Genomic DNA, 25950 nt, shown 5'->3' with positions numbered 1-25950 from the left:
GGGAGGAGGTGAGGGCCCTCGGAGTGTGGTGTCAGGAAAACAACCTCTCACTCAAGGTCAACAAAACAAAGGAGATGATTGTGGACTTCAGGAAACAGCAGAGGGAGCATCTCCCTACCCACATCGACGAGACAGCAGTGGAGAAGGTGGAACGTTTTAAATTCCTCGGCATACACATCATGGACAAACTGAAATGGTCCACCCACACAGGCAGTGTGGTGAAGAAGGCGCAACAGTGCCTCTTCAACCTCAGGAGGCTGAAGAAATGTAAAACCCTCGCAAACTTTTACAGATGCACAATTGAGAGCATCTTGTCGGGCTGTATCACCGCCTGGTATGGCAACTGCACCGCCCATAGCCACAGGGCTCTCCAGAGGGTGGTTCGGTCTGCACAACGCATCACCGGGGGCAAACTCCCTGCCCTCCAGGACACCAACAGCACCCGATGTCACAGGAAGGCCAAAAATATCATCAAGGACAACAACCACCTGAGCCACTGCCTGTTCACCCCGCTACCATCCAGAAGGCGAGGTCGGTACAGGTGCATCAAAGCTGGGACCGAGAGACTGAAAAATTGCTTCTATCTCAAGGCTATCAGACTGTTAAACAGCCATCACTAACACAGTGAGGCTGCTGCCTACATACAGACTTGAAATCATTGGCCACTTTAATAAATGGATCACTAGTCACTTTAATAATGCCAATTTAATAATGTTTACATATCTTGCATTACTCATCTCATATGTATATACTGTATTCTATACTATCTATTGCATCTTGCCTATGCCGCTCAGTCATTGCTCATCCATATATTTATATATTCCTATTCCATTCCTTTACTTAGATGTGTGTGTATTAGGTAGTTGTTGTGGAATTGTTAGATTACTTGTTAGATATTACTGCACTGTCAGAACTAGAAGCATAAGCATTTCGCTACACTCGCAATAACATCTGCTAACCATGTGTATGTGACCCAAAAAATGTGATTTGATTTTCAAATGTTTTTAAATTGACATTCACAGGCAGTAATCTTCAGACTCTCTCCTCAGATAGCAAAACATCAGATAATTGGACAGCTTGACTGAAGAAATTCCCCCTCTTTTTCTGACATACCAAACAACATGTTTCCCAAATGTGAGAAAGCTCTGAGAGTAACAGCTGTGCATACTTGTGTTAGATGCATCCTGGCTCACTGAGATGCTTACAGTGCTGCGTAGAACATCAGAGTCATGTCTGACTCCTGTGATGTCACAGGGCTCCGCTGGCTAACATGGGACCTTCAGGATCATTCAGGACACATGCCACTATAGAAACCCACCACATACATAAGATGGCCCACAATCCCTGCATGTGTGAATTACTCATGGTGTTTATGAACCAAGATATCGGTTTCTGTTCAGGATCGTATAGACTGACTTAATGTACTTTAGGTCTTCAGCGGGTCCAGGCCTATCTCCTCAGCTTCATGTGTTGAGGTGCAGAGAGGAAGAGGTAGTGCGGAGAGGAAGAGGTAGTAAAGCCGTGGAACAGCTGTTTGAACGGACCCGAAGACGTTCCATGTTTTATGGTGAAGCATCACAGATCAAACAGATAGTTGAAGGGGTTAGTGGAAGGATGTGCCTAAATCCCTTTAGGATTAGTGAAGTGTGTGTGTGTGTGTGTGTTAATAATGTAAACCTAATTAATTTCAGAAAAAAACGGCTTTTATTTCATGACCAGATTGTCTAAATCATACATTTAGAAAAAATCTACCTCGGGCCTCCCGAGTGGCGCAGCGGTCTAAGGCACTGCATTGCAGTGCTAGAGGAGTCAATACAGATCTGGGTTTGATCCCGGGCTGTGTCGCAGCCGGCCGCGACAATGAGGCGGCGCACAATTGTCTGGGTTAGGGAGGGTTTGGCCGGCTGAGATGTCCTTGTCCCATTGTGCTCTAGTGACTCCTTGTGGTGGCTGCGCGCATGCATGTTGACTTCGGTCACCAGCTGTATGATGTTTCCTCTGACATATTGGTGCTTTGGAGGACGCATGGCTCTCGACCTTCGCCTCTCCCTAGTCCGTACGGGAGTTGCAACGATGGGACAACACTGTAACTACCAATTGGATATCGTAAAAAATATATCAACCTCTACTTTTTCAAAAAAGTATATCCACAACGAAATATTCTTGTAACGAAAACAGCAACAACTGTCCTGCATTGGTTATGCTGGTGGGAATCCAACTGTCCTGCATTGGTTATGCTGGTGGGAATCCAACTGTCCTGCATTGGTTATGCTGGTGGGAATCCAACTGTCCTGCATTGGTTATGCTGGTGGGAATCCAACTGTCCTGCATTGGTTATGCAGGTGGGAATCCAACTGTCCTCCATTGGTTATGCTGGTGGGAATCCAACTGTTCTGCATTGGTTATGCTGGTGGGAATCCAACTGTTCTGCATTGGTTATGCTGGTGGGAATCCAACTGTCCTGCATTGGTTATGCTGGTGGGAATCCAACTGTCCTGCATTGGTTATGCTGGTGGGAATCCAACTGTCCTGCATTGGTTATGCTGTTGGGAATTCGAAAGTTAAAAAAAAATCTGATACAGACTGAATTGGAATGTTCTGCGATAATATAAAACAACAACAACAGTTCTCTTCTAATTTCCAACTCTGTCCTATTAAGTCAACCTGGTGACCTCATATTTCTTTGGTCTGGGGTCTCTCAGAGGCTTCGGCAGCAGCTCCATCTCCGCCTCCTCTGTCTCGGCCACGAGCTCCTGAGCCGTCTGTCCCTGTCCTGTATCACCCTTCCCTGGTTGTGGATCCTTATCCTTGGGACACTCTCCATTGTAGGTCTTGACATAATTCTCCACGGGCCAGCCCCTGAACTCCTGAGGCTCGGTGCAGATTAGGCCAGAGTAGGCCACCCCGGGGTGATGCTTCAGCCAGTAGATCAGGTAGTGGATGTTGTAGTCACAGACCCAGGGGTTATCCCCCAGATTCAGCATCCTGAGGAAGTACAGGTCCTCCAACACTCCGTACTTGAAGTAGTGCAGGCTGTTGTTGGACAGGTCCAGCTCTCGCAGGTACAGGAGCCCCGCAAACGCAGCTATGGAGAGGGGGAGAAATGCAGGATGTTAAGGGTTAGTTAGAGGGACAGGACATTTCAATGAATCTTACAGCACAAGTCTCAGTGGAAGAAATTCCTACTGGACAGGTACAGGAGCCCAGTGGATGCAGCTGAAGAGGGGGACAAGGAGAGAGGACGTTGGGGTTACTTCAATTCATCTTATACAGTAGCACTCAGTGGAAAGTTTCAATGGAAGTAATGTCCACTAATGGACATGAATACTGAATTATTACCAGGAACTAATGTTCCACTGTAACATGAGAAAGAGTAACAGCTTCCATAACTAATTTCCGACTGCCTTTTCAGCACCTCGTCTTCAAACACATGCTGATATTAACTTGACCAGTGCTCTCCCCATCACCTAGTCTCAGCTCTAATTCAAGCTGAAGTTGGCCTGTTGATGTGCCTACGATGTGCCTAATGGCTAGCAGACATCTTTAAGATGTGTGTCCTGCAGTGTTGCCCTGAGTAATTGTGGCAGTGCAAGCTAGCACCATAAAGATAGATAGGCCTACTGTATTTAGCACCAGAGTGACCCTCCTGTTACCACTCCCACAAACCCCCTCAGATTATGTGCTTATCATACTCATGAGAATTACTGTCCGGTTTCTACTGGTTTGTTTGTGCAGCACAATGATACAACAATTCTGGTGTATTTTTAAAACCAGTTTGCGCTAGCTACAGAGCTTAGCTTCTCACAGTCCCTGAGAAAACTGAGGCAGCATTTTGTGAATACTTCATGAGAATTGTGTTCAATTTGCAGTTGCTTTCTCTGTCCAGAACGGATTGGCTTTTTATCCATAACATGCTATTTCATTTCTTTCTCCTTGATCATAGTAGTTAATGACTGTGTGTGGACAGTACTGGTTGTCATAGATGGTCGGAATTAACCACCATTAATTAGTTGTTAACAACTCAGGGAAATGCTCTAATGTCAATTGTTTTCATATGTTCTGCAATAATTAATGATAATGGAACTATTTTCCTTCCGTGGCAAAGCTTCCTGGCTATGTGACCAGTTCTTGTGAGCCTAGGAATAACGAGACAGAATTTTTTCCCAGTTCTCAAACATAACAGAACTAGAAGGTAGTGTAGTGATTCCTCGGCAAATAGAGAACCTTGTTAGTTCTACAAACGAGGTGGAGCATGTTTATGGCATCGTAGGCTCCTTTAAGTCAGATTTAACCGTGTGAGAAGCTAATGAGCGTTAAGGGTTTTTATCTATGTGTGGAATTGATCCAAACTCAACGCTGCCTGGTATGGTATATAAAGTATGTGAGTTTTTTATTTGTCTTTCTTCTGCATCTTTTTTCACATTACCCCAGGGATTCTAACAATTCTATTTCAGGAGGAAATAAAGCCATGCCTCCATTTTGTGATGAATGGACTCAAGGTCAAGGTTCTCCTCTGATTCCTCTTTTGACCTCTTTCTTTGAAGGTCCAATGTGGGCTCGATTACAATGGGGGACCAGTAAGAAAATCTATGCACTCACTACTGTAAGTCACAAAGCAACAAAAAAAAAAGAAAAAGCATATCTATCTCAGATTGCTTTATCTTATTAAATACTTCTTCAGGTGTTGTGAGATCTGATCCTCTGTGCAGCATGACTTGGCACACATCCATAATGATTGTGCTGTTTGAAGGAAGTGTATGGTCTCTCCTCACCAGTGTCGATCTGATCCAGATTGTTACTGCTGAGGTTGAGAAGCTTCAGGTCCCTGGCAGCAACAAACTCCTTGGGCCGGAGCTGAGTGATGCTGTTACTGGACAAGTCCATCCTCACAATGTCTGACGGGAGACTTGAGGGGATGTTCTTCAGTTCTGGAGGGGGGGGGGGGGAGAAAGAGAGAGAGAATATGGAGGTCAGTGAGAGGTTAATGGCTTAACCAGACATGTTTACATTGGCCAAATCAGCTAGCTATCATACTGCATGAAAACATGAACAAAAACATAAGCGGACACACAAGGAACTCTGGGACATATGTGATTATTTCAACCCAATGCATACTTGTTGATTGCCAGAGTGACTGAAATTTGGATTCCTACATATGTGAATTCCGAGTGTGCCCTGAGAATATCAAGATGGCCTCCCCTTTCTATAGTCACTCTGTAGCCATGTTGAATGTCTGTGCCAAGAGGGACTGTTATTCACATCACTCTGGGTTCCCTTAGCCTTTGAAGGGTATGAAACATGAAGGTTAACGTATGAAACAGGGTTTCCCACAGGCTTAAAAGGCCTCTGAGAGAGCTTCTGTCTTTTTTTGTGATCACCAGCAGCCTTTACCATAGAAGGAAAACTTCTGCAAGAGCCATTGTTCTCAATCTAGAGTTTAAAATAAAGACTGAGACATGAAGACTAAGTAGGTGGTCCCTAAAATGCATACAACTTCTATTTACAATTCATATTGAATGATGTCTTTGGAACCGTTTTTCTAAGTCACGTTCACAATGAAAAGAGTTAGCTCTAAAACTAAAACGCTTAGCTGAGAATTAACCTAGCTGTGGTGGGGTGGAAAAACTTCATTTTTTATTTCATGAATGACACAGGACCTTTCTGTGTTTGTCAAAGTCCATGTACAATCTTGGACTGCTTCCAGTAGGCCACATCCTGAGCACGGTTTATTCATCATGCAGCTGAAGGAACTATCACAGACCTTAATGACAGACAGCTGCTCTAATATCAGAACAGCATAGGACATCCATCATCCTCCACTGTAAGGAAATGAGATTAGCGCTCCATGGCTTGTAGATGAGGGTGCTGCTGCTGGAGCATTCACAACAACAGAGACAGAAGTTGGCGTTCTCAATGACACCCTATTCCCTATATAGTACACTACTTTCGTCTATATCCCTATGGGCCATGGTAGGGCTCTGGTTAAAAGTAGTGCACTATATAGGGAATAGGGTGCCATTTGGGACGCATTCAGAGATGTTCTCTCTTTCCCCTATCTATCAAACCCCTGCCTCACAACACCTGTGATATGCTTCAGTTCAGACTACAGCAGTGAGTGGGGAAACATGTAAGATGGTTGGGATGTTGGGAGAAGTCAAGGTCGTTCAGACATAACAGTTTTCAGAAAGAATCTGAACTCATCATGAGGGGCCACAGTCAGAGCCGGTCCTATATCCATACCCACTCATGCAGTCAGAGCCTGGCCCTATATCCATACCCACTCATGCAGTCAGAGCCGGTCCTTATATCCATACCCACTCATGCAGTCAGAGCCGGCCCTATATCCATACCCACTCATGCAGTCAGAGCCGGCCCTATATCCATACCCACTCATGCAGTCAGAGCCGGCCCTATATCCATACCCACTCATGCAGTCAGAGCCGGCCCTATATCCATACCCACTCATGCAGTCAGAGCCGGCCCTATATCCATACCCACTCATGCAGTCAGAGCCGGCCCTATATCCATACCCACTCATGCAGTCAGAGCCGGCCCTATATCCATACCCACTCATGCAGTCAGAGCCGGCCTTATATCCATACCCACTCATGCAGTCAGAGCCGGCCCTATATCCATACCCACTCATGCAGTCAGAGCTGGCCCTATATCCATACCCACTCATGCAGTCAGAGCTGGCCCTATATCCATACCCACTCATGCAGTCAGAGCCGGCCCTATATCATGCAGTCAGAGCCGGCCCTATATCCATACCCACTCATGCAGTCAGAGCCGGCCCTATATCCATACCCACTCATGCAGTCAGAGCTGGCCCTATATCCATACCCACTCATGCAGTCAGAGCTGGCCCTATATCCATACCCACTCATGCAGTCAGAGCTGGCCCTATATCCATACCCACTCATGCAGTCAGAGCCGGCCCTATATCCATACCCACTCATGCAGTCAGAGCTGGCCCTAGCCTTTTGGGGGCCCTAAGCAACATTTTGTCATGAGGCGGAGAGAAGATTTAGCAATTATATAACAGATTCCATGCAATTCTAATCATTTTGCCATACGGTGTAGAGAAATGTTTGCAGTTTTTAAGATGATATCTGAGTGAGAGAGACTAACAAAATCAATGGGGGCCCTCCGATCTGCAATTTGACCATGCTTCCTAGAAGTTTAGATAGCTGGCCGCTAGACTAACTTGCCAATCTGAAAACTGAAGCTGTCAGTGACTGACGTAACAACAGAACAACTGCTGATGCACAACCACTATTCTAACCCTCAACAGGAAGTTGATTTGAAATGTTTTTAGAAATGTTTCCGCGGGCCAACAAAAGGGGGGTGGCGGCCAGTTGCCCATCCCTGATATAGTTTATTAAAATCACATGTCGTTTACAGACAGTAGGAAACTAAACCTGTACAGCCATTCATTTAGATTGTAAATGCACAGTGCTGCTTTTACAGAGTCAGGTGCCAAACATGTCTGCATCTCAAGGAAAATCAACGCTGCTGTGGAGGAGAGGAGACCACCAGCAGAATATTAATCATCATGCTGAGGAGGAGAGGAGACTACCAGCAGAATATTAATCATCATGCTGTGGAGGAGAGGAGACTACCAGCAGAATATTAATCATCATGCTGTGGAGGAGAGGAGACTACCAGCAGAATATTAATCATCATGCTGTGGAGGAGAGGAGACTACCAGCAGAATATTAATCATCATGCTGTGGAGGAGAGGAGACTACCAGCAGAATATTAATCATCATGCTGTGGAGGAGAGGAGACTACCAGCAGAATATTAATCATCATGCTGTGGAGGAGAGGAGACTACCAGCAGAATATTAATCATCATGCTGTGGAGGAGAGGAGACTACCAGCAGAATATGACTCATTATGCTGTGGAGGAGAGGAGACTACCAGCAGAATATTAATCATCATGCTGTGGAGGAGAGGAGACTACCAGCAGAATATTAATCATCATGCTGTGGAGGAGAGGAGACCACCAGCAGAATATTAATCATCACGCTGTGGAGGCGAGGAGACTACCAGCAGAATATTATGCTGTTTTTAATTATATATATTTTTTAACTTTTCTTTAACTCTAATTGACAATGACAGCCTAGGAGCAGTGGATTAACTGCCTTGTTCAGGGGCAGAAAAACAGATTTTTACCTTGTCAGCTCAGGGATTCAATCCAGCAACCTTTCGGTTATTGGGCCAAAGCTATAACCACTAAGCTACCTGCCTCCCCAATCTATCTCACTCTCTCTCTCTCCCTCTCTCTCTCTTTCTCTTTCTCCCACTCTCTCTCCATCCCTCTCTCATCTGTGAGTTCCAGTGAATTCAGAGCCTTTTCTCATCGTGGCTCCAGGGATCTGATAATAATATACTGTCTCACTAATTACTGACCAGAGGTCATTACACATATATGTCAGACAGCATGAACTTTATAGATAAATGTTGTCCAGACCTCATAGTCAGATACTGAGAGAAACCTTTTCAATTTTGTGGAGGAGAGGAGACTACCAACAGACTATTACTCCCTCTCTGCTACACATCATGACTCCCCCAGAATGTGTCAGCTGACAAAACACCCAACCATCGGTTACAGGAACTCCAAGAAACCAGGATATAATGTCAGAAGAGGAGGTTAGGCTTTACAGAGATGACAAGCAGGCCAACTCTCCATATGCTGACTCAACTGTTCTGCTAGCGATAGAGCAGGACTACACCAGGCGTCATCTTTCAGGTTTATGACTTGTTTGAAAAGGTTTCTCTCAGTATCTGACTATGAGGTCTGGACGACATTTATCTAAAAAGTACATACACTCTGACATATTCTCCCATATATAATGTATGTACCACACAGATGATTTATTTGTGATTGGAGACATTCTGTCTTGCTCCCACACAGTTCTGTAGTGTATTGTAGGGACATATCCAGTGTTTACAAATGAGACTTTGTTTCCAGTGTAACGACCTCTGGTCAGTTATTAGTGATACAGTATATTAAGGCTCTGAATTCACTGGAACTCACAGATGAGAGAGGGATGGAGAGAGAGTGAGAGAAACAGAGAAAGAGAGAGGGAGAGAGAGAGAGATGGGGGAGAGAGGCTAGAGAGAGAGATGAGGGAGAGAGAGAGAGAGATAGATAGATGAGAGTGGGAGCGGTAGAGAGAGATGAGAGAGAGAGAGAGAGAGAGAGGAGAGAGGGAGATCAAGAGCGGCAGAGAGAGAGATGAGGGAGAGAGGGAGAGGAGAGAGGGAGAGCAAGAGACAAAGAGATGAGGGACAGAGAGAGAGCGAGAGAGAGATTGAGAGAGATGAGGGAGATAGGTAGAGAGAGAGCGAGAGTAGTGACAGAGAGAGAGAGCGAGAACGGGAGAGAGAGAGTAGTGACGAAAGAGAGCGAGAGCGGGAGAGAGAGAGAGAGGAGAGAAAGAGAGAGAGAGAGATGAGGGAGGGAGGGAGGTATGGAGGGGGACAGACTATGACCAGTGAGATGATCTAGTGAGGTTCAGATAAAGGACTGATTGAAAACCTTTCCAGAGGGGAAGGGAAATAGTTTCCCCCAGCTGAACATGGGGATCTTTTATATAGCGACAGTAGAATAGAGAGACCAGTGTTGCTGCTTCTTGCACGTTTAACTGCACTCTGACAGATGGCTTTCTGGGGACAAGATAGGGACAGTATATCATTATATGACTGTCATTCATCATCTTGATCAAAGGGCCCGCTCACTGTGACATTTCATAAATATACAGTAGAATAATACATCAGAGTGCTGCCACTTCGACACTAAGTAAGTATGAAGGGACTATTCATGACTATACTGCCACGTCTACACTAAATAAGTATGAAGTGACTATTCATGACTATACTGCCACGTCTATACTAAATCAATATGAAGGGACTATTCATGACTATACTGCCACGTCTATACTATCAATATGAAGGGACTATTCATGACTATACTGCCACATCTACACTAAATAAGTATGAAGGGACTATTCATGACTATACTGCCACGTCTACACTAAATAAGTATGAAGGGACTATTCATGACTATACTGCCACGTCTATACTAAATCAATATGAAGGGACTATTCATGACTATACTGCCACGTCTACACTAAATCAATATGAAGGGACTATTCATGACTATACTGCCACGTCTACACTAAATCAATATGAAGGGACTATTCATGACTATACTGCCACGTCTATACTAAATCAATATGAAGGGAATATTCATGACTATACTGCCACGTCTATACTAAATCAATATGAAGGACTATTCATGACTATACTGCCACGTCTATACTAAATCAATATGAAGGGAATATTCATGACTATACTGCCACGTCTACACTAAATCAATATGAAGGGACTATTCATGACTCTACTGCCACGTCTATACTAAATCAATATGAAGGGACTATTCATGACTATACTGCCACGTCTATACTATCAATATGAAGGGACTATTCATGACTATACTGCCACGTCTATACTAAATCAATATGAAGGGAATATTCATGACTATACTGCCACGTCTATACTATCAATATGAAGGGACTATTCATGACTATACTGCCACGTCTACACTAAATCAATATGAAGGGACTATTCATGACTATACTGCCACGTCTACACTAAATCAATATGAAGGGACTATTCATGACTCTACTGCCACGTCTATACTAAATCAATATGAAGGGAATATTCATGACTATACTGCCACGTCTATACTAAATCAATATGAAGGGACTATTCATGACTATACTGCCACATCTATACTAAATCAATATGAAGGGACTATTCATGACTCTACTGCCACGTCTATACTAAATCAATATGAAGGGACTATTCATGACTATACTGCCACGTCTACACTAAATCAATATGAAGGGACTATTCATGACTATACTGCCACGTCTATACTAAATCAATATGAAGGGACTATTCATGACTATACTGCCACGTCTATACTAAATCAATATGAAGGGACTATTCATGACTATACTGCCACGTCTACACTAAATCAATATGAAGGGACTATTCATGACTATACTGCCACGTCTACACTAAATCAATATGAAGGGACTATTCATGACTATACTGCCACGTCTACACTAAATCAATATGAAGGGACTATTCATGACTATACTGCCACGTCTACACTAAATCAATATGAAGGGACTATTCATGACTATACTGCCACGTCTACACTAAATCAATATGAAGGGACTATTCATGACTATACTGCCACGTCTACACTAAATCAATATGAAGGGACTATTCATGACTATACTGCCACGTCTATACTAAATCAATATGAAGGGACTATTCATGACTATACTGCCACGTCTATACTAAATCAATATGAAGGGACTATTCATGACTATACTGCCACGTCTATACTATCAATATGAAGGACTATTCATGACTATACTGCCACGTCTACACTAAATCAATATGAAGGGACTATTCATGACTATACTGCCACGTCTATACTAAATCAATATGAAGGGACTATTCATGACTATACTGCCACGTCTATACTAAATCAATATGAAGGGACTATTCATGACTATACTGCCACGTCTATACTAAATCAATATGAAGGGACTATTCATGACTATACTGCCACGTCTATACTAAATCAATATGAAGGGACTATTCATGACTATACTGCCACGTCTACACTAAATCAATATGAAGGGACTATTCATGACTATACTGCCACGTCTATACTAAATCAATATGAAGGGACTATTCATGACTATACTGCCACGTCTACACTAAATCAATATGAAGGGACTATTCATGACTATACTGCCACGTCTATACTAAATCAATATGAAGGGACTATTCATGACTATACTGCCACGTCTATACTATCAATATGAAGGGACTATTCATGACTATACTGCCACGTCTACACTAAATCAATATGAAGGGACTATTCATGACTATACTGCCACGTCTATACTAAATCAATATGAAGGGACTATTCATGACTATACTGCCACGTCTATACTAAATCAATATGAAGGGACTATTCATGACTCTACTGCCACGTCTATACTAAATCAATATGAAGGGAATATTCATGACTATACTGCCACGTCTATACTAAATCAATATGAAGGGACTATTCATGACTATACTGCCACGTCTACACTAAATCAATATGAAGGGACTATTCATGACTATACTGCCACGTCTATACTAAATCAATATGAAGGGACTATTCATGACTATACTGCCACGTCTATACTATCAATATGAAGGGACTATTCATGACTATACTGCCACGTCTATACTAAATCAATATGAAGGGACTATTCATGACTATACTGCCACGTCTACACTAAATCAATATGAAGGGACTATTCATGACTATACTGCCACGTCTATACTAAATCAATATGAAGGGACTATTCATGACTATACTGCCACGTCTATACTATCAATATGAAGGGACTATTCATGACTCTACTGCCACGTCTATACTAAATCAATATGAAGGGACTATTCATGACTATACTGCCACGTCTATACTAAATCAATATGAAGGGACTATTCATGACTATACTGCCACGTCTATACTAAATCAATATGAAGGGACTATTCATGACTATACTGCCACGTCTACACTAAATCAATATGAAGGGACTATTCATGACTATACTGCCACGTCTATACTAAATCAATATGAAGGGAATATTCATGACTATACTGCCACGTCTATACTAAATCAATATGAAGGGACTATTCATGACTATACTGCCACGTCTACACTAAATCAATATGAAGGGACTATTCATGACTATACTGCCACGTCTATACTAAATCAATATGAAGGGACTATTCATGACTATACTGCCACGTCTACACTAAATCAATATGAAGGGACTATTCATGACTATACTGCCACGTCTATACTAAATCAATATGAAGGGAATATTCATGACTATACTGCCACGTCTATACTAAATCAATATGAAGGGACTATTCATGTTGTATTTTGGAGCTCAAACAAAAGCAGTCCCCACACAGCATGGACTCCATGCAGGGTTTGTAGTCAGTCCCATGGGTCTGGGCCTAATGACTATTTGAAATACGATATTGAAACCTAATCTTTCTAGAAGTTATAGTCCTGATAGCAGTTTTAATGTGGCAGTTATACATAGTTGCACAGAAACGGCACCAGATGTGAGAGTCTGGACGGGAGACAGAAATGAGACTCCATATTTTCCCTTGGTCCCTTTGTGTCTATTGTTACATGATGGTTTCCACGGTTTCCACACTGCAAGCCGTCACTCTAAGGCCTCTCGGTTTACAGTCGTCTCCTACCACATTCTGATTCAGGGAAATTATAGAGAACACATTTAGAAAGTAGTGATTATCAACCACAGCTCTGGAGTATCCAGCAGCCAGCCTCTCCTCCACACGGTTGCAAAAGGCCTCACAACAATCATGTGTAGTGAACAATGGCCAGATATTTCAGATGGACATGTGACTCATACATGGAGGTCCGGTTTCCCTGACCCATAATACTGGACTAAAAAGCTGTTTCAGTAGAGATTCATCTGGGTCCATGAACCCATGGCCCTGAAAACCCTAATAACTCACTCTAGTACTCTGAAAGACCAGAATACACCACTTCATTGTCCTCCAAGGAGGGAATTATTCACACAGGTTACACAAACAAATGAAAGGGAGACAAGCTTGGTTGGCTCATAGCTTACCTTTGCTCTTGCAGTCCAGCATGGGTTTGGGGAACATGTAGGTGTGGCACAAGGAGTTGGCATCAGGGTACTTCTTGATGGGAGGTGGTTTGGGCAGACTACCCTGCCCCTCCTGAGGTGTCTTCCCTGGCTGCTGGCCCTCCCCATCCTCAGGACACAGCAGCTCCGGCCTCATCTTCTTCAGCTTCTGACCTCTCAGCGAGTCCGGCTCCGAACACTTGGCGTAGTTCCCTAGGTTACGGTTGCTGGGCACCTGCAGGGTCCTGACCAGGCTATCCAGCGAGCACCGGCAGTCCCAGGGGTTGTCATAGAGACGCAGGTAGCGGAGGCTTGGCAAGGGCAGCAGGTGCTCCTCAGAAGCTGTCTTCATCTTGTTGTGCTGAAGAAGCAGAGTAGTGAGCTGTCCCAGCCCTGCGAACGCCTCCTCCTCCACCATGTAGAGCTCATTCTGTTGTAGATCCAGACTCTTTAGGTTCTTGAACTGGGAGAAGGTGTTGTCTCTGAGCACCTGGATCTTGTTGCGGGCCAGCAGGAGGTGGTGGATGTCTTCAGGCCAGTGCTGTTGCACCCCGGTCAGCTGGCGGTCCTGACAGTCCAGGTATTTCTCTCCGGCCTCCATGTATTCCTTGCATTCAGAGGTTTGGCGTTTGACAGCATTGGCCCTGCCTTTACCCCGGGCCCTGCCCCGTTCTCTGTTCCGTCCACCCTTCCTGGGCTCAGCGGACCTGAGGATCAGGAGGAGCAGCAGAGCGCTGATCAGCCGCATCCTGGGAGCCCCAACGCCACCACTGGGAGACGTGGGAGCGGCAAGACTGGAAGAAGAGGGAGGGAGGGAGGGGGAGAGGGATGGCCTTGTGCAATCAGAGATGGCCTTGGGTTTCTGCTGGTGCCAGGGAAGGCTGGTTACAGCTGTGTGAGAGAGAGAGAGAGTTAAGTAGAGAGTTCATTGTTCGGGAGGAGAGGGATAAGAAGGGATAGAGAGGAAGAAAGGGAGGGAGAGGAAGAATGGTGGAGAGAAACAGACATAAAGCATGTTATATGATAGTCTATCAAACAGAGAGATAGTTAAAACACGGTCATGGAACAGTGACCCATTTCCTTTGTTCCTCAGTCTTCTCTCTCGGTTTCTCTCCTCTCTTCTCCTATCTCTCAGTTCCTCTCCTCCCTTCTCCTATCTCTCTGTTCCTCTCCTCCCTTCTCCTATCTCTCTGTTTCTCTGCCCCCTTCTCCTATCTCTCAGTTCCTCTCCTCCCTTCTCCTATCTCTCCGTTCCTCTCCTACCTTCTCCTATCTCTCTGTTCCTCTCCTCTCTTCTCTTATCTCTGTTTCTCTCCTCTCTTCTCCTATCTCTCTGTTTCTCTCCTCTCTTCTCCTATCTCTCTGTTCCTCTCCTCTCTTCCTATCTCTCTGTTCCTCTCCTCTCTTCTCCTATCTCTCTGTTCATCTCCTCCCTTCTCCTATCTCTCTGTTTCTCTCCTCCCTTCTCCTGTCTCTCTGTTCCTCTCCTCTCTTCTCTTATCTCTCTGTTTCTCTCCTCTCTTCTCCTGTCTCTCTGTTTCTCTCCTCTCTTCTCCTGTCTCTCTGTTTCTCTCCACTCTTCTTCTATCTCTCTGTTCCTTTCTTCCTAACACAAAACCTGGTGGCGGTCTGCTCTTTATACAGTCTTTGTTTTACTTTCTCTCTCTCTCTCTCTCTCTCTCTCTCTCTCTCTCTCTCTCTCTCTCTCTCTCTCTCTCTCTCTTTAGTCAGTAATTCATCTGTACACCAGGCTGAAAGCCTCACGAACATTCATCAAAGAGGAGGAAGTTTACATGTATGTGTACGTCCACTCCTGTAAACATACTCTGATAAACATGACGGCTGTAAAGACCTCCCTAACTACCTTACCCTGAGGGAAGGCTATGTGTAGCTGAATGGAATTACCCTGAGTTTATTATTATCACTGGTGTTAAAGGTTAGTGTTGATGATGTACCTTGAATGCTCTTAATGATCATGTATATATTTATGAGTTATATGTATGCCATTCAAATATGGTTCCCAGGAAATATGCTTTTCTACCAGGAAAACAATAATATCTTAGTCATGACAACAGTCATTCCTCATGTTAAACTATATTGATAAGGTCAAACCCAGGTTACAGTACGGGCAAACATAAGGCAGCATCGAAACTTCCCCAGAGGAAATATTAATCCACTTTTATGGTTTAGCAATGATGACAAATCTAGCTCAACGCTATGTAGCAGTGTGTCTGGCTCTGCTTGCTGTGTGTGTGTGTGTGTGTGTGTGTGTGTGTGTGTGTGTGTGTGTGTGTGTGTGTGTGTGTGTGTGTGTGTGTGTGTGTGTGTGTGTGTGTGTGTGTGTGTGTGTGTGGTGTGTGTGCGTGTGCGTGTGTGTGTGTGTGTGTGTGTGTGTGTGTGTGTGTGTGTGTGTGTGTGTGTGTGTGTGTGTGTGTTTTCACCCCCACCAGCGATGGGCCTGTACAGTATTGACTCATTAGTCCCAAGTGTGATGTGAGGCAGCAGCCACAATGTCTGCCAAACAACACCCTACTTCTCCTGCTACAACACCCTACTTCTCCCCCCAGCCTTCCACAGTGGAACAGTCCAGTCACAGGGAGAGATGGAGAAGAGGTGGTGTAAACATTGAGTTTATAGACACAATGAGTTAGAGAATTCTTCAGTCTGAGAACACTTTGCCCTATAGTATCCTAGCAAGCTAACACGCAGCAAAGCTACACTAGTGAGATCTCAATCCTACAGTCCACTGTAGCCACTCCCTTAGGGACAATATGAAAACAAGAGAGCTGTGGGCTCCCCGAAAATAAACCATTATAACACAAAAGATGACTGCCATCTAGGGCCATTCAGACAGTCTCTCTCCACATAAGCACTGTTAGCGCCCGGCCGGGCCTCTGCCAGTGTAAACACACACTCTCCCATATGGAGTGCACATGGCAAAGCTTTGGGCCTCTAACCCCCCCTCTGGTCTGCCCAGCTCTGGCCCAGTTCCGGCCCAACTTCGGTCCATACTCGGCCCAGCCCAATGCCCAGGCCATCTAGCTCCAGGCCCATTCAGCTATGTCAGACCAGGCTGGCATAGCCACACTCACTCACTCACTCACTCACTCACTCACTCACTCACTCACTCACTCACTCACTCACTCACTCACTCACTCACTCACTCACTCACTCACTCACTCACTCACTCACTCACTCACTCACTCACTCACTCACTCACTCACTCACTCACTTCACTCACTTCACTCACTTCACTCACTTCACTCACTTTACTCACTTTACTCACTTTACTCACTTTACTCACTTCACTCACTCACTCACTCACTCACTCACTCACTCACTCACTCACTCACTCACTCACTCACCCTCACTCACTCACTCACTCACCCTCACTCACTCACTCACTCCTCACTCCTCCTCCTCCCCCCCCCGTCTCTCTCTCTCTCTCTCTCTGGATGAATCACCACTTTACAGTCCATAGTGATGGTTTAATCTGTTGTTCAGGCACCAGTGAAACACTGTACTGTTCAACTGGAAGACGTTTTATCATGCAGATGAACTGTGTTCCTTTTCAATTCATTTTATAATATTTATGCATAAATTCTCTTTCATAAAACATTTCTCTGTTTAAGAGTCCTTCAATTGTTGTAAATGTCTTATTTAACCTTTATTTATTAGTATCTCTTTTCCAAGAGAGACCTGGTCCAATAGCAGCAGAGGGAACAAAGTTTCAGACAAAACAACTTCCATACACTAACACAAGGTTAACAACACTCTAGACACACATACAGCACAACACACACAGGGTTTACAAAGATAAGCTGTTGGGAAAAACCCAACTGTATTTTAACACAATAATATCATGCTACTAGAATGTGCTCTGCAGGAAAATTATATTACCAGTAAAAGTTTGAAATCTGAAAAATGTAAATAATCAATGCATTTACATACCCATGTGTCGGGAGTATCTGTGTAAAACCACGCAGCAGTGGTACTGAGTAATGTCATGTCCTGCACTGTAATTCACTGGCCAACCTCCATCCCAGACCAACTCCCTGTGGTAATAACAGATGTTATATACCTCTAGCTGGAGGAGTAGCCAGGCATCAGGCATGCTGGTCAAAGTGCAAATGGGCGAATGAACCGGCCGACACAATCTGAGGGCCGTGGGGAGTGAGACTAATGCTCTGTACAGCTAGAGAGCGGGGGCTCGGCGGGGGCTCTCGGGGGCTCGGCGGGGGCTCGCGGGGGCTGGAGAACCCAGTGTGATGCTGCTGATAGATTTAACAGAGACAGCTGGGGTCACACAGGCTTCAACACAACACACACAGCACTGACCAATAGGAGGCAGACTGGGCTGTGTGTGCTGAGCTGTTTAGTAATGCAAAGGAAAGCATACTGTACGCTGTCGGTTCCTCGCTGTCCAACCAAAGTGCTTGAACTGAGGAACTCAGTTGATGTGAAAGAACAGCAAACACACAACCACCACACAACGTTGTCTCAACATTGACTCCAAGTTGTTGGTCTATTCTAGACTGTAATTCTTGGACAATGGATGTTGTGCAAGTGAAACACCCCAGGGGAGTGTTCTAATGCTAAACCAGTGTAGGTAGTTCCCCTAGCAGGACCTGGACGGATCAGTGAACAGCCTCATTATAGCAGCAGCCAGCCTTAAAGCTACAGCGCAGGGTGGCTGCCTACACAGCCTGTCTCTCAGTGCTTCACTAACACAGAATAGGGCACTGGGGATGGAAACAGAGAAGAAAGAACGTCCATAAGAAGTGGTGCAGAACACAAGGACTGTACTGTACTGGAGTTTTTATTTTCATTTCCCCGTCGACAATGCTGCCACCCAAACCAAGCTCATTCCCCACCGTGACCTGATCTGACTGAGTTTCCTTTCAGGTTGCCTGAGGTGTTCAGTCAGTGTGTCCAAAATGGCACCCCATTCCCCACGTAGTGCACTACTTCTGACCAGAGCCCTATGGGCATTTGGGAGGCAGACAGAGTCTGTATGTGTTCCCCACAGCACAATCCTCAGAGAACGCTTACACAGCACGGAGCACTAATTACAACACTTGAACTCTCTCTCACAGGCATGCAGGCAGGGGGAAAGTTTATCAAATAAATACATGTGAAATTGTATTTATCACAGGGATCATTGAAAGCGCCATGTTATTCTTGCTCTTCCAGAGATAAGTGAAAAAATAGGGAGAGAAGGAGCTTAAAAACATAAACGAGAAGAAGTAAGACAAGCCAGTTGATTCCCTCACTGATGAAGTGATACAGTGCTTCATGTGGTGTAACCCCTCTTGGCTTTAGGGTTGCAGTGCTTCATGTGGTGTATCCCCTCTTGGCTTTAGGGTTGCAGTGCTTCATGTGGTGTATCCCCTCTTGGCTTTAGGGTGGCAGTGCTTCATGTGGTGTATCCCCTCTTGGCTTTAGGGTTGCAGTGCTTCATGTGGTGTATCCCCTCTTGCCTTTAGGGTGGCATTCCGACTCCCAGAGAGAACACTCAAACAGAAACATACAGCACTGAGCACTAATCCTTAAAAACCTTCAGTATGATCCTTTACCACACACTTCCTCTCAGTTGCTCCTGTTTCAGAAAGCTGGCGTTTCAGAAAGTGCCCTGAAGCCTTGAACCCAGTGTTATCTAGAGAAAGAAACCGTGACAGGGGATGTTTACCAGAGCCCTGTTCTTCACAGCATTCCCAGAGGGAGAGGGTACGGGGATTGCGTTGGAACACGGCCAGAGACATTTACACCTCAAGTGCACAAACAGCACATACACTTCTCTTCTTACAAGAGAAAATGTTCCACTTAAGAAAAAAAGGCAACAGCTTAAATTGCAATATGTCCTGGACAAAATAATCAATAGGCAATGAGTGCAAGCATGCATGTCTAAAATATCTTACAGTGGCATGTCTAAAACCTCTTACAGTGGCATGTCTAAAACCTCTTACAGTGCAGAATTCTGTGCTGTTCTGTTCACTTTAGGAAAGTGCTGCTACTGCCCATTCTAGTACAGTAAATCTCCATTACACTATTGGCTGCCTTCAACACTGTGACTGTACTACTGTAACAGAGGAAACAGAACAGAGAGAGAGAGAGGGGGGGGGGGGGGGGGGTTCTGGTACCTGGCCAAGGGGAGAGGGAGCGGTTGATGGGTCCACTAGGGCTCTGGTCGGTCCTCCACTAGGGCTCTGGTCGGTCCCTCATCCCCTGCTCTTTGTCCTGTCATGGAGGGCTGAGCCGGACCCTGGAAGTCTGCCTGCTTAGCCTGCCTGCCTCTCCTGCCTGCCTCTCCTGCCTGCCTCTCAGGCTTTGAGGGGGCTCTCTGTGTGCAGTGAGGCTCAGTCAGCCTGCGTCTGGTATTAAATTACACATGACACAGTTCCTCTGCTCTGTTCTGTGCAGACAGGCAGGCAGGCGAGGAGGGGAGAAACCCGTCTCTCCAGTGTTGAGTAACTGGCCCGCCTCCAGCCCAGCTCCTAGCCTGTCCTGTCCTCATAGAGTGTCAGGCTGTTGGAGGAGGAGGAGGAAGAGGAGGAGGAGGAGGAGGAAGAGGAGGAGGAGGAGGAGGAAGAGCAGGAGGAGGAGGAGGAGGAGGAAGAGGAGGAGGAGGAAGAGGAGGAGGAGGAGGAAGAGGCTCACAAACAACAGATATAGTAATTACTACTGAATGTTAATGATTACTCAGACCAGGCTGCATCAAATCGTTGGAATGTATGACTGTATAAGCCCACATGTATATCTCCCGAAACAGAAACAGAGGAGGCTGGCAGTCTCCTTCAGGTATAGTTTTATGGATAACATGAGTCGGCTGCTAATGAACACATGACACACACACAAACACACACACACAAACACACCGGCCATCATTAAAATTTGTTGTGGAGTGTTCTTTAAGATCCAGAGGCGAAAATCCCGGGGGGGACGGGGGGGACACGACCCCCCCATCCTGGGAAAAATATGATTTGTCCACCCCAATATATCACTGAAACATAACTATGTAATTTAAATAATATTAATAATACGCAATGAAAGCAATTGTGCTGATTATAGACACTTAATAGCACGTTTTTAAGTTTCAAAAGATTGCGACCCCCCCCCCCACCCTTTGCCTCACAATGGTTTGATCCACTGCCAGTTCCTTAGCTTGCTGGGTAACAGAGAGGTCGTATCTACTGTCTGAAAGGCACTCAATGAACGTAACTGACGTGAGGTTAATCCAGTCAATCACGCACACACACTAGCTGAATATGCAGAGCTAGCGCGCAAATATTAAGTATTAAGCTAGCTAGTACCTATTCCATTTATGTGGCATCGTCAAAGATGCTATCGTCAATTTATTCCAAGATCAGCATGCAGATGATGTAAGTTAGTGCTTCAAAGTCCCTGTGATAAGGTTAGCGATAAACTGAAGTCCAAACTGAACAGAACTACACTCTCTTCTACCATTGTCTTAAATATATTTAATGGTCTCGTTGCAGAAGCTAAATTGTCGCAAGGGAACTTTTATTTATTTATTTTATTTCACCTTTATTTAACCTGGGTAGCAAAGATTATAGCAAACACCACTGAAATGGAATTGGTGCTCGCTAGCTTTGCAAATTCAGCTATTGTTGGAAGCCAGCCAATATGAAACAAACTATTAAAATTACAAAAGGTTGCAGCATATGTTGTGTAAATGGTGAACTCATACAGCTGTCAACTCTTGTCATTTTAATCCGTTTCACATTTGCTAGCTACCTTTTAGATCGAAGCCCAAATAGAATGATAGAAGATAAGATGATAGAAGCCCATCTCCTACTGTAAATAACCTACACAATGTGTGTGTGTAGCCAGCCAGCCAGCCAGGTAGAAAAATGGCAGAAAAATAAAAGACGGACATCAGAGTATTTTTCAGTACACCAAAACGCAAAGTAAGAACCCTAGTAGCCTAATATCTCAAAGACTACTTGATAAAATGTTCATAAGAAAGAAATGAAATTCTAATGGAAATGTTTCACAATGATGTCATTAGGCAGAGCAGGCAACAGATGGCACACAGACAGCAGAGTTGGGGACAGATATGCAGGGACAGACTGGCAGAGACAGGGAGTCTCAGGTAAGTTTGTTGAGTCTTTGTTTGGCAACATTATGAAAGGTTCTCAATTTTTTTTACTTGTAAAATAGGAACATAATTGGAAAATGCCATGGATACCCCCACTCTCAACTTAAACTGGTGACTGAACTAAGATTTGTTAAAGGCAATGGTATTGCTGTTGTGATTAGTTGTGTAGTTTTGGGTACCGGTAGTTAGGAGTACGGCAAACACCTTATTTCTTTGGTTCCTCAATATACATTTACCATATTACACTGTAGGCTATGTGTTACAGCACTACTTTTGGTGTCCCCCTCAGGAATTGCTCTTGAGAAAATTTCATGTAATTGTCCCCTCCAAAGTTGATATCAGATTTTTGCCCCTGGTAAGACCACAGAGATAGGCAAATCAAATCAAATTTATTTGTCACATACACATGGTTAGCAGATGTCAATGCAATTGTAGCGAAATGCTTGTGCTTCTAGTTCCGACCATACAGTAATATCTAACAAGTAATCTACCAATTCCACAACAACTACCTTATACACACAAGTGTAAAGGAATGAATACGAATATGTACATAAAAATATATAAATGAGTGATGGCCGAACGGCATAGGCAAGATGCAGTAGATGGTATGGAGTACAGTATATACATATGAGATGAGTAATGTAGGGTATGAAACATATAAAGCAGCATTGTTTAAAGTGGCTAGTGATACATTACATCAAGATGCAGTAGATGGTATAGCGTACAGTATATACATATGTGATGAGTAATGTAGGGTATGTAAACATTATATAAAGTGACTAGTGATAAATTGATTACATAAATGTTTCCATTATTAAAGTGGCTGGAGTTGAGTCAGTATGTTGGCAGCAGCCTCTCTGTGTTAGTGATGGCTGTTTAACAGTCTGATGGCCTTGAGATAGAAACTGTTTTTCAGTCTCTCGGTCCCCGCTTTGATGCACCTGTACTGACCTCGCCTTCTGGATGATAGCGGGGTGAACAGGCAGTGGCTCAGGTGGTTGTTGTCCTTGATGATCTTTTTGGACTTGCTGTGACATCGGGTGGTGTAGGTGTCCTGGAGGGCAGGTAGTTTTCCCCCGGTGATGCGTTGTGCAGACCTCACTACCCTCTGGAGAGCCTTCCGGTTATGGGCGGAGCAGCTGCCGTACCAGGCGGTGATACCTGCCCGACAGGATGCTCTCAATTGTGCATCTGTACAAGTTTGTGAGTGTTTTTGGTGACAAGCCGAATTTCTTCAGCCTCCTGAGGTTGAAGAGGCGCTGCTGCGCCTTCTTCACCACGCTGTCTGTGTGGGTGGACCATTTCAGTTTGTCCGTGATGTGTACGCCGAGGAACTTAAAACTCTCCACCCTCTCCACTACTGTCCCGTCAATGTAGATAGGGAGCTGCTCCCTCTGCTATTTCCTGAAGTCCACGATCATCTCCTTTGTTTTGTTGACATTGAGTGTGAAGTTATTTTCCTGACATCACACTCCGAGGGCCCTCACCTCCTCCCTATAGGCCGTCGTCGTTGTTGGTAATCAAGCCTACCACTGTAGTGTCGTCTGCAAACTTGATGATTGAGTTGGAGGCGTGCATGGCCACGCAGTCGTGGGTGAACAGGGAGTACAGGAGAGGGCTGAGAACGCATCCTTGTGGGGCCCCAGTGTTGAGGATCAGCGGGGTGGAGATATTGTTACCTACCCTCACCACCTGGGGGCGGCCCGTCAGGAAGTCTAGGACCCAGTTGCACAGGGCGGGGTCAAGACCCAGGGTCTCGAGCTTAATGACGAGTTTGGAGGGTACTATGGCGTTGAATGCTGAGCTGTAATCGATGAACAGCATTCTTACATAGGTATTCCTCTTGTCCAGATGGGTTAGGGCAGTGTGCAGTGTGCAGTGTGATGGTGATTGCATCGTCTGTGGACCTATTGGGGCGGTAAGCAAAATAGAGTGGGTCTAGTGTGACAGGTAGGGTGGAGGTGAAATGATCCTTGACTAGTTTCTCAAAGCACTTCATGATGACAGAAGTGAGTGCTACAGGGCGGTAGTCATTTAGCTCAGTTACCTTAGCTTTCTTGGGAACAGGAACAATGGTGGCCCTCTTGAGGCATGTGGGCACAGCAGACTGGAATAAGGATTGATTGAATATGTCCGTAAACACACCATTCAGCTGGTCTGCGCATGCTCTGAGGACGCAGCCGGGGATGTCGTCTGGGCCTGCAGCCTTGCGAGGGTTAACACGTTTAAATGTTTTACTCACGTTGGCTGCAGTGAAGGAGAGCCCGCAGGTTTTGGCAGCGGGCCGTGTCAGTGGCACTGTATTGTCCTCAAAGCGAGTAAAGAAGTTGTTCAGTCTGTCTGGGAGCAAGGCATCGTGATCCGCGACGGGGCTGGTTTATCTTTTGTAGTCCGTGTTTTCGACTCCACTTTGTCTCTATACTGACGCTTAGCTTGTCGGCGCATAGTCTCTCTCTCTCTGTCTCTCTCTCTCTCTCTCTCTCTCTCTCTCTCTCTCTCTCTCTCTCTCTCTCTCTCCAGATAACAATACTAAAGCTCTTGGTGGATTAGAGCACATCGCCATGGTTAGCCATGGGTGAATGGATGTGCCTCTCATTAAACACTTCAAACCATTTCAAGGTAATGTAGGGTGGAGAGGGGGAAGTATAAGCTGAGATATACTGAGATTCCTTGGACACAGGTCTTGTGGAATCTGTTGTAGGTTTGGGAAAGAAGACATTTACATTTGACATTTTAGTCATTTAGCAGACACTCTTATCCAGAGTTACTTAGTTAGTGCAGTCATCTTAAGATAGCTAGGTGGAACAACCACATATCTCAGTCACAGTAAGTACATTTTTACTTTAATAAGTCAGCAGAGTCAGAGCTTTTATTTTTAGGGAAGGTGTCTTGACATTGATTTAAGAAGATCAAGATGAGAACCTAATGGTTTATCTTGAGTTTTACAATCCTCTGTTGTTTTTTTGCTTGAGTGGAATTTACATTGATTTGATCGTTTAAAATCCCAACCTATAAGAGATATGCGTTTAAATTAGCAGTATGTCACATCTCACAGGTTCCACAGCTTTCCCTAAGAAAAATATGTCCTTACCAGAACACTTAAACAGTCCATTGTTTGAGATATGATGCTTTTGTGTTAGTATATGGATATTAGACTGTATTTTTGCCAAAACATGTTTTTTGTGTTAGCTTTCCTCCCAGTTTCTCAGGCTTTTTCACTTGGCTTTCTTCCACATACAGCGGATTGGAAATACATTGTTTCTGTAATGTTGGAAAAGATGCAGGACTGACATGGGGACACAATCAACTCAGACAAACTGCCTGTGTTATATAACCATCTGTTATATGACTATGAAACAAACAATTAATACAATGATAGCTGACTCTGCCACTACAACAGGATACTCCTGGGTTCAGGCAGGTTTGAAGCCTTTAATTAACAATGACATTTCTCTCTTATCTCAAGAGGAGGTCGAGAGGGGTGATGTAATCATGGAAGCTTGCTTGGGCGGACACATTTCTCCCTTGAAGATGAGTTCAGCACAACCTTGACAACCTTCCACCACTACATCAGTCACATCCTGAGGAGATACATTTATGAAATGATCAAGGTGCCACCAGCCGCCTGTGCTGGCTAGAGTTGCCTCTATCAGCACTGCAGACCTCTGGGAAAAAGAGCAAGGCAACATCTGTTATTTCACTGTCCTACACATGTCTGTCTATTCCTCCCCCCCTTACACAGACAGATGACAGCAAAGACATGTTATAGAATGTCTCCCATAAAGAAAACAACATTCCCAGTCAGTAGTAGTCAATCAAAGTCATTTGGCTTATGTCCCAAATGGAACCCTATTCCCTTTATAGTGCACTACCTTTGACAAGAGCCATACACTCATAGAAAAAAAAGGTGCTATCTAGAACCTTAAAGGGTTCTTGGCTGTCCCCATAGGAAAACCAATTAAAGAAAACTTTTTGGTTCCAGGTAGAACTCTTTTGATTCCAGGTAGAACCTTTTTGGGTTCTACCTGTTGATGACACTACAGTATAGTA

The 25950-nt window shown here is 44.6% G+C and overlaps 1 protein-coding gene across 2 annotated transcripts; it reads right to left on the bottom strand.

The window, feature by feature from the left end:
• Window positions 1-1685: 1685 nt before the first annotated feature.
• Window positions 1686-20265, bottom strand: LOC106591571 (leucine-rich repeat-containing protein 17). Of its 2 annotated transcripts, none has more exons than XM_082964159.1 (4): window positions 19922-20265; window positions 13764-14672; window positions 4773-4928; window positions 1686-3085 (listed from the first exon to the last, which is right to left on the bottom strand). In XM_082964159.1, the coding sequence occupies exons 2-4, from the start codon at window positions 14527-14529 to the stop codon at window positions 2655-2657; spliced, it is 1353 nt and encodes a 450-aa protein (XP_082820285.1). In that variant the 5' UTR covers window positions 14530-14672; window positions 19922-20265; the 3' UTR covers window positions 1686-2654. The 2 variants fall into 2 exon arrangements, with proteins under 2 accessions (XP_082820285.1, XP_082820284.1); XM_082964158.1 differs by lacking the exon at window positions 19922-20265 and adding an exon at window positions 17733-17903.
• Between the last annotated feature and the right edge of the window lie 5685 nt (window positions 20266-25950).

This window comes from Salmo salar, chromosome 17 (assembly GCF_965601325.2).
Source record: "Salmo salar chromosome 17, fSalSal1, whole genome shotgun sequence".
Taxonomy (NCBI): Eukaryota; Metazoa; Chordata; class Actinopteri; order Salmoniformes; family Salmonidae; genus Salmo; species Salmo salar.
The sequence above is the reverse complement of the archived record's forward strand: the minus strand, read 5'-3'. Positions and strand labels throughout refer to the sequence as shown.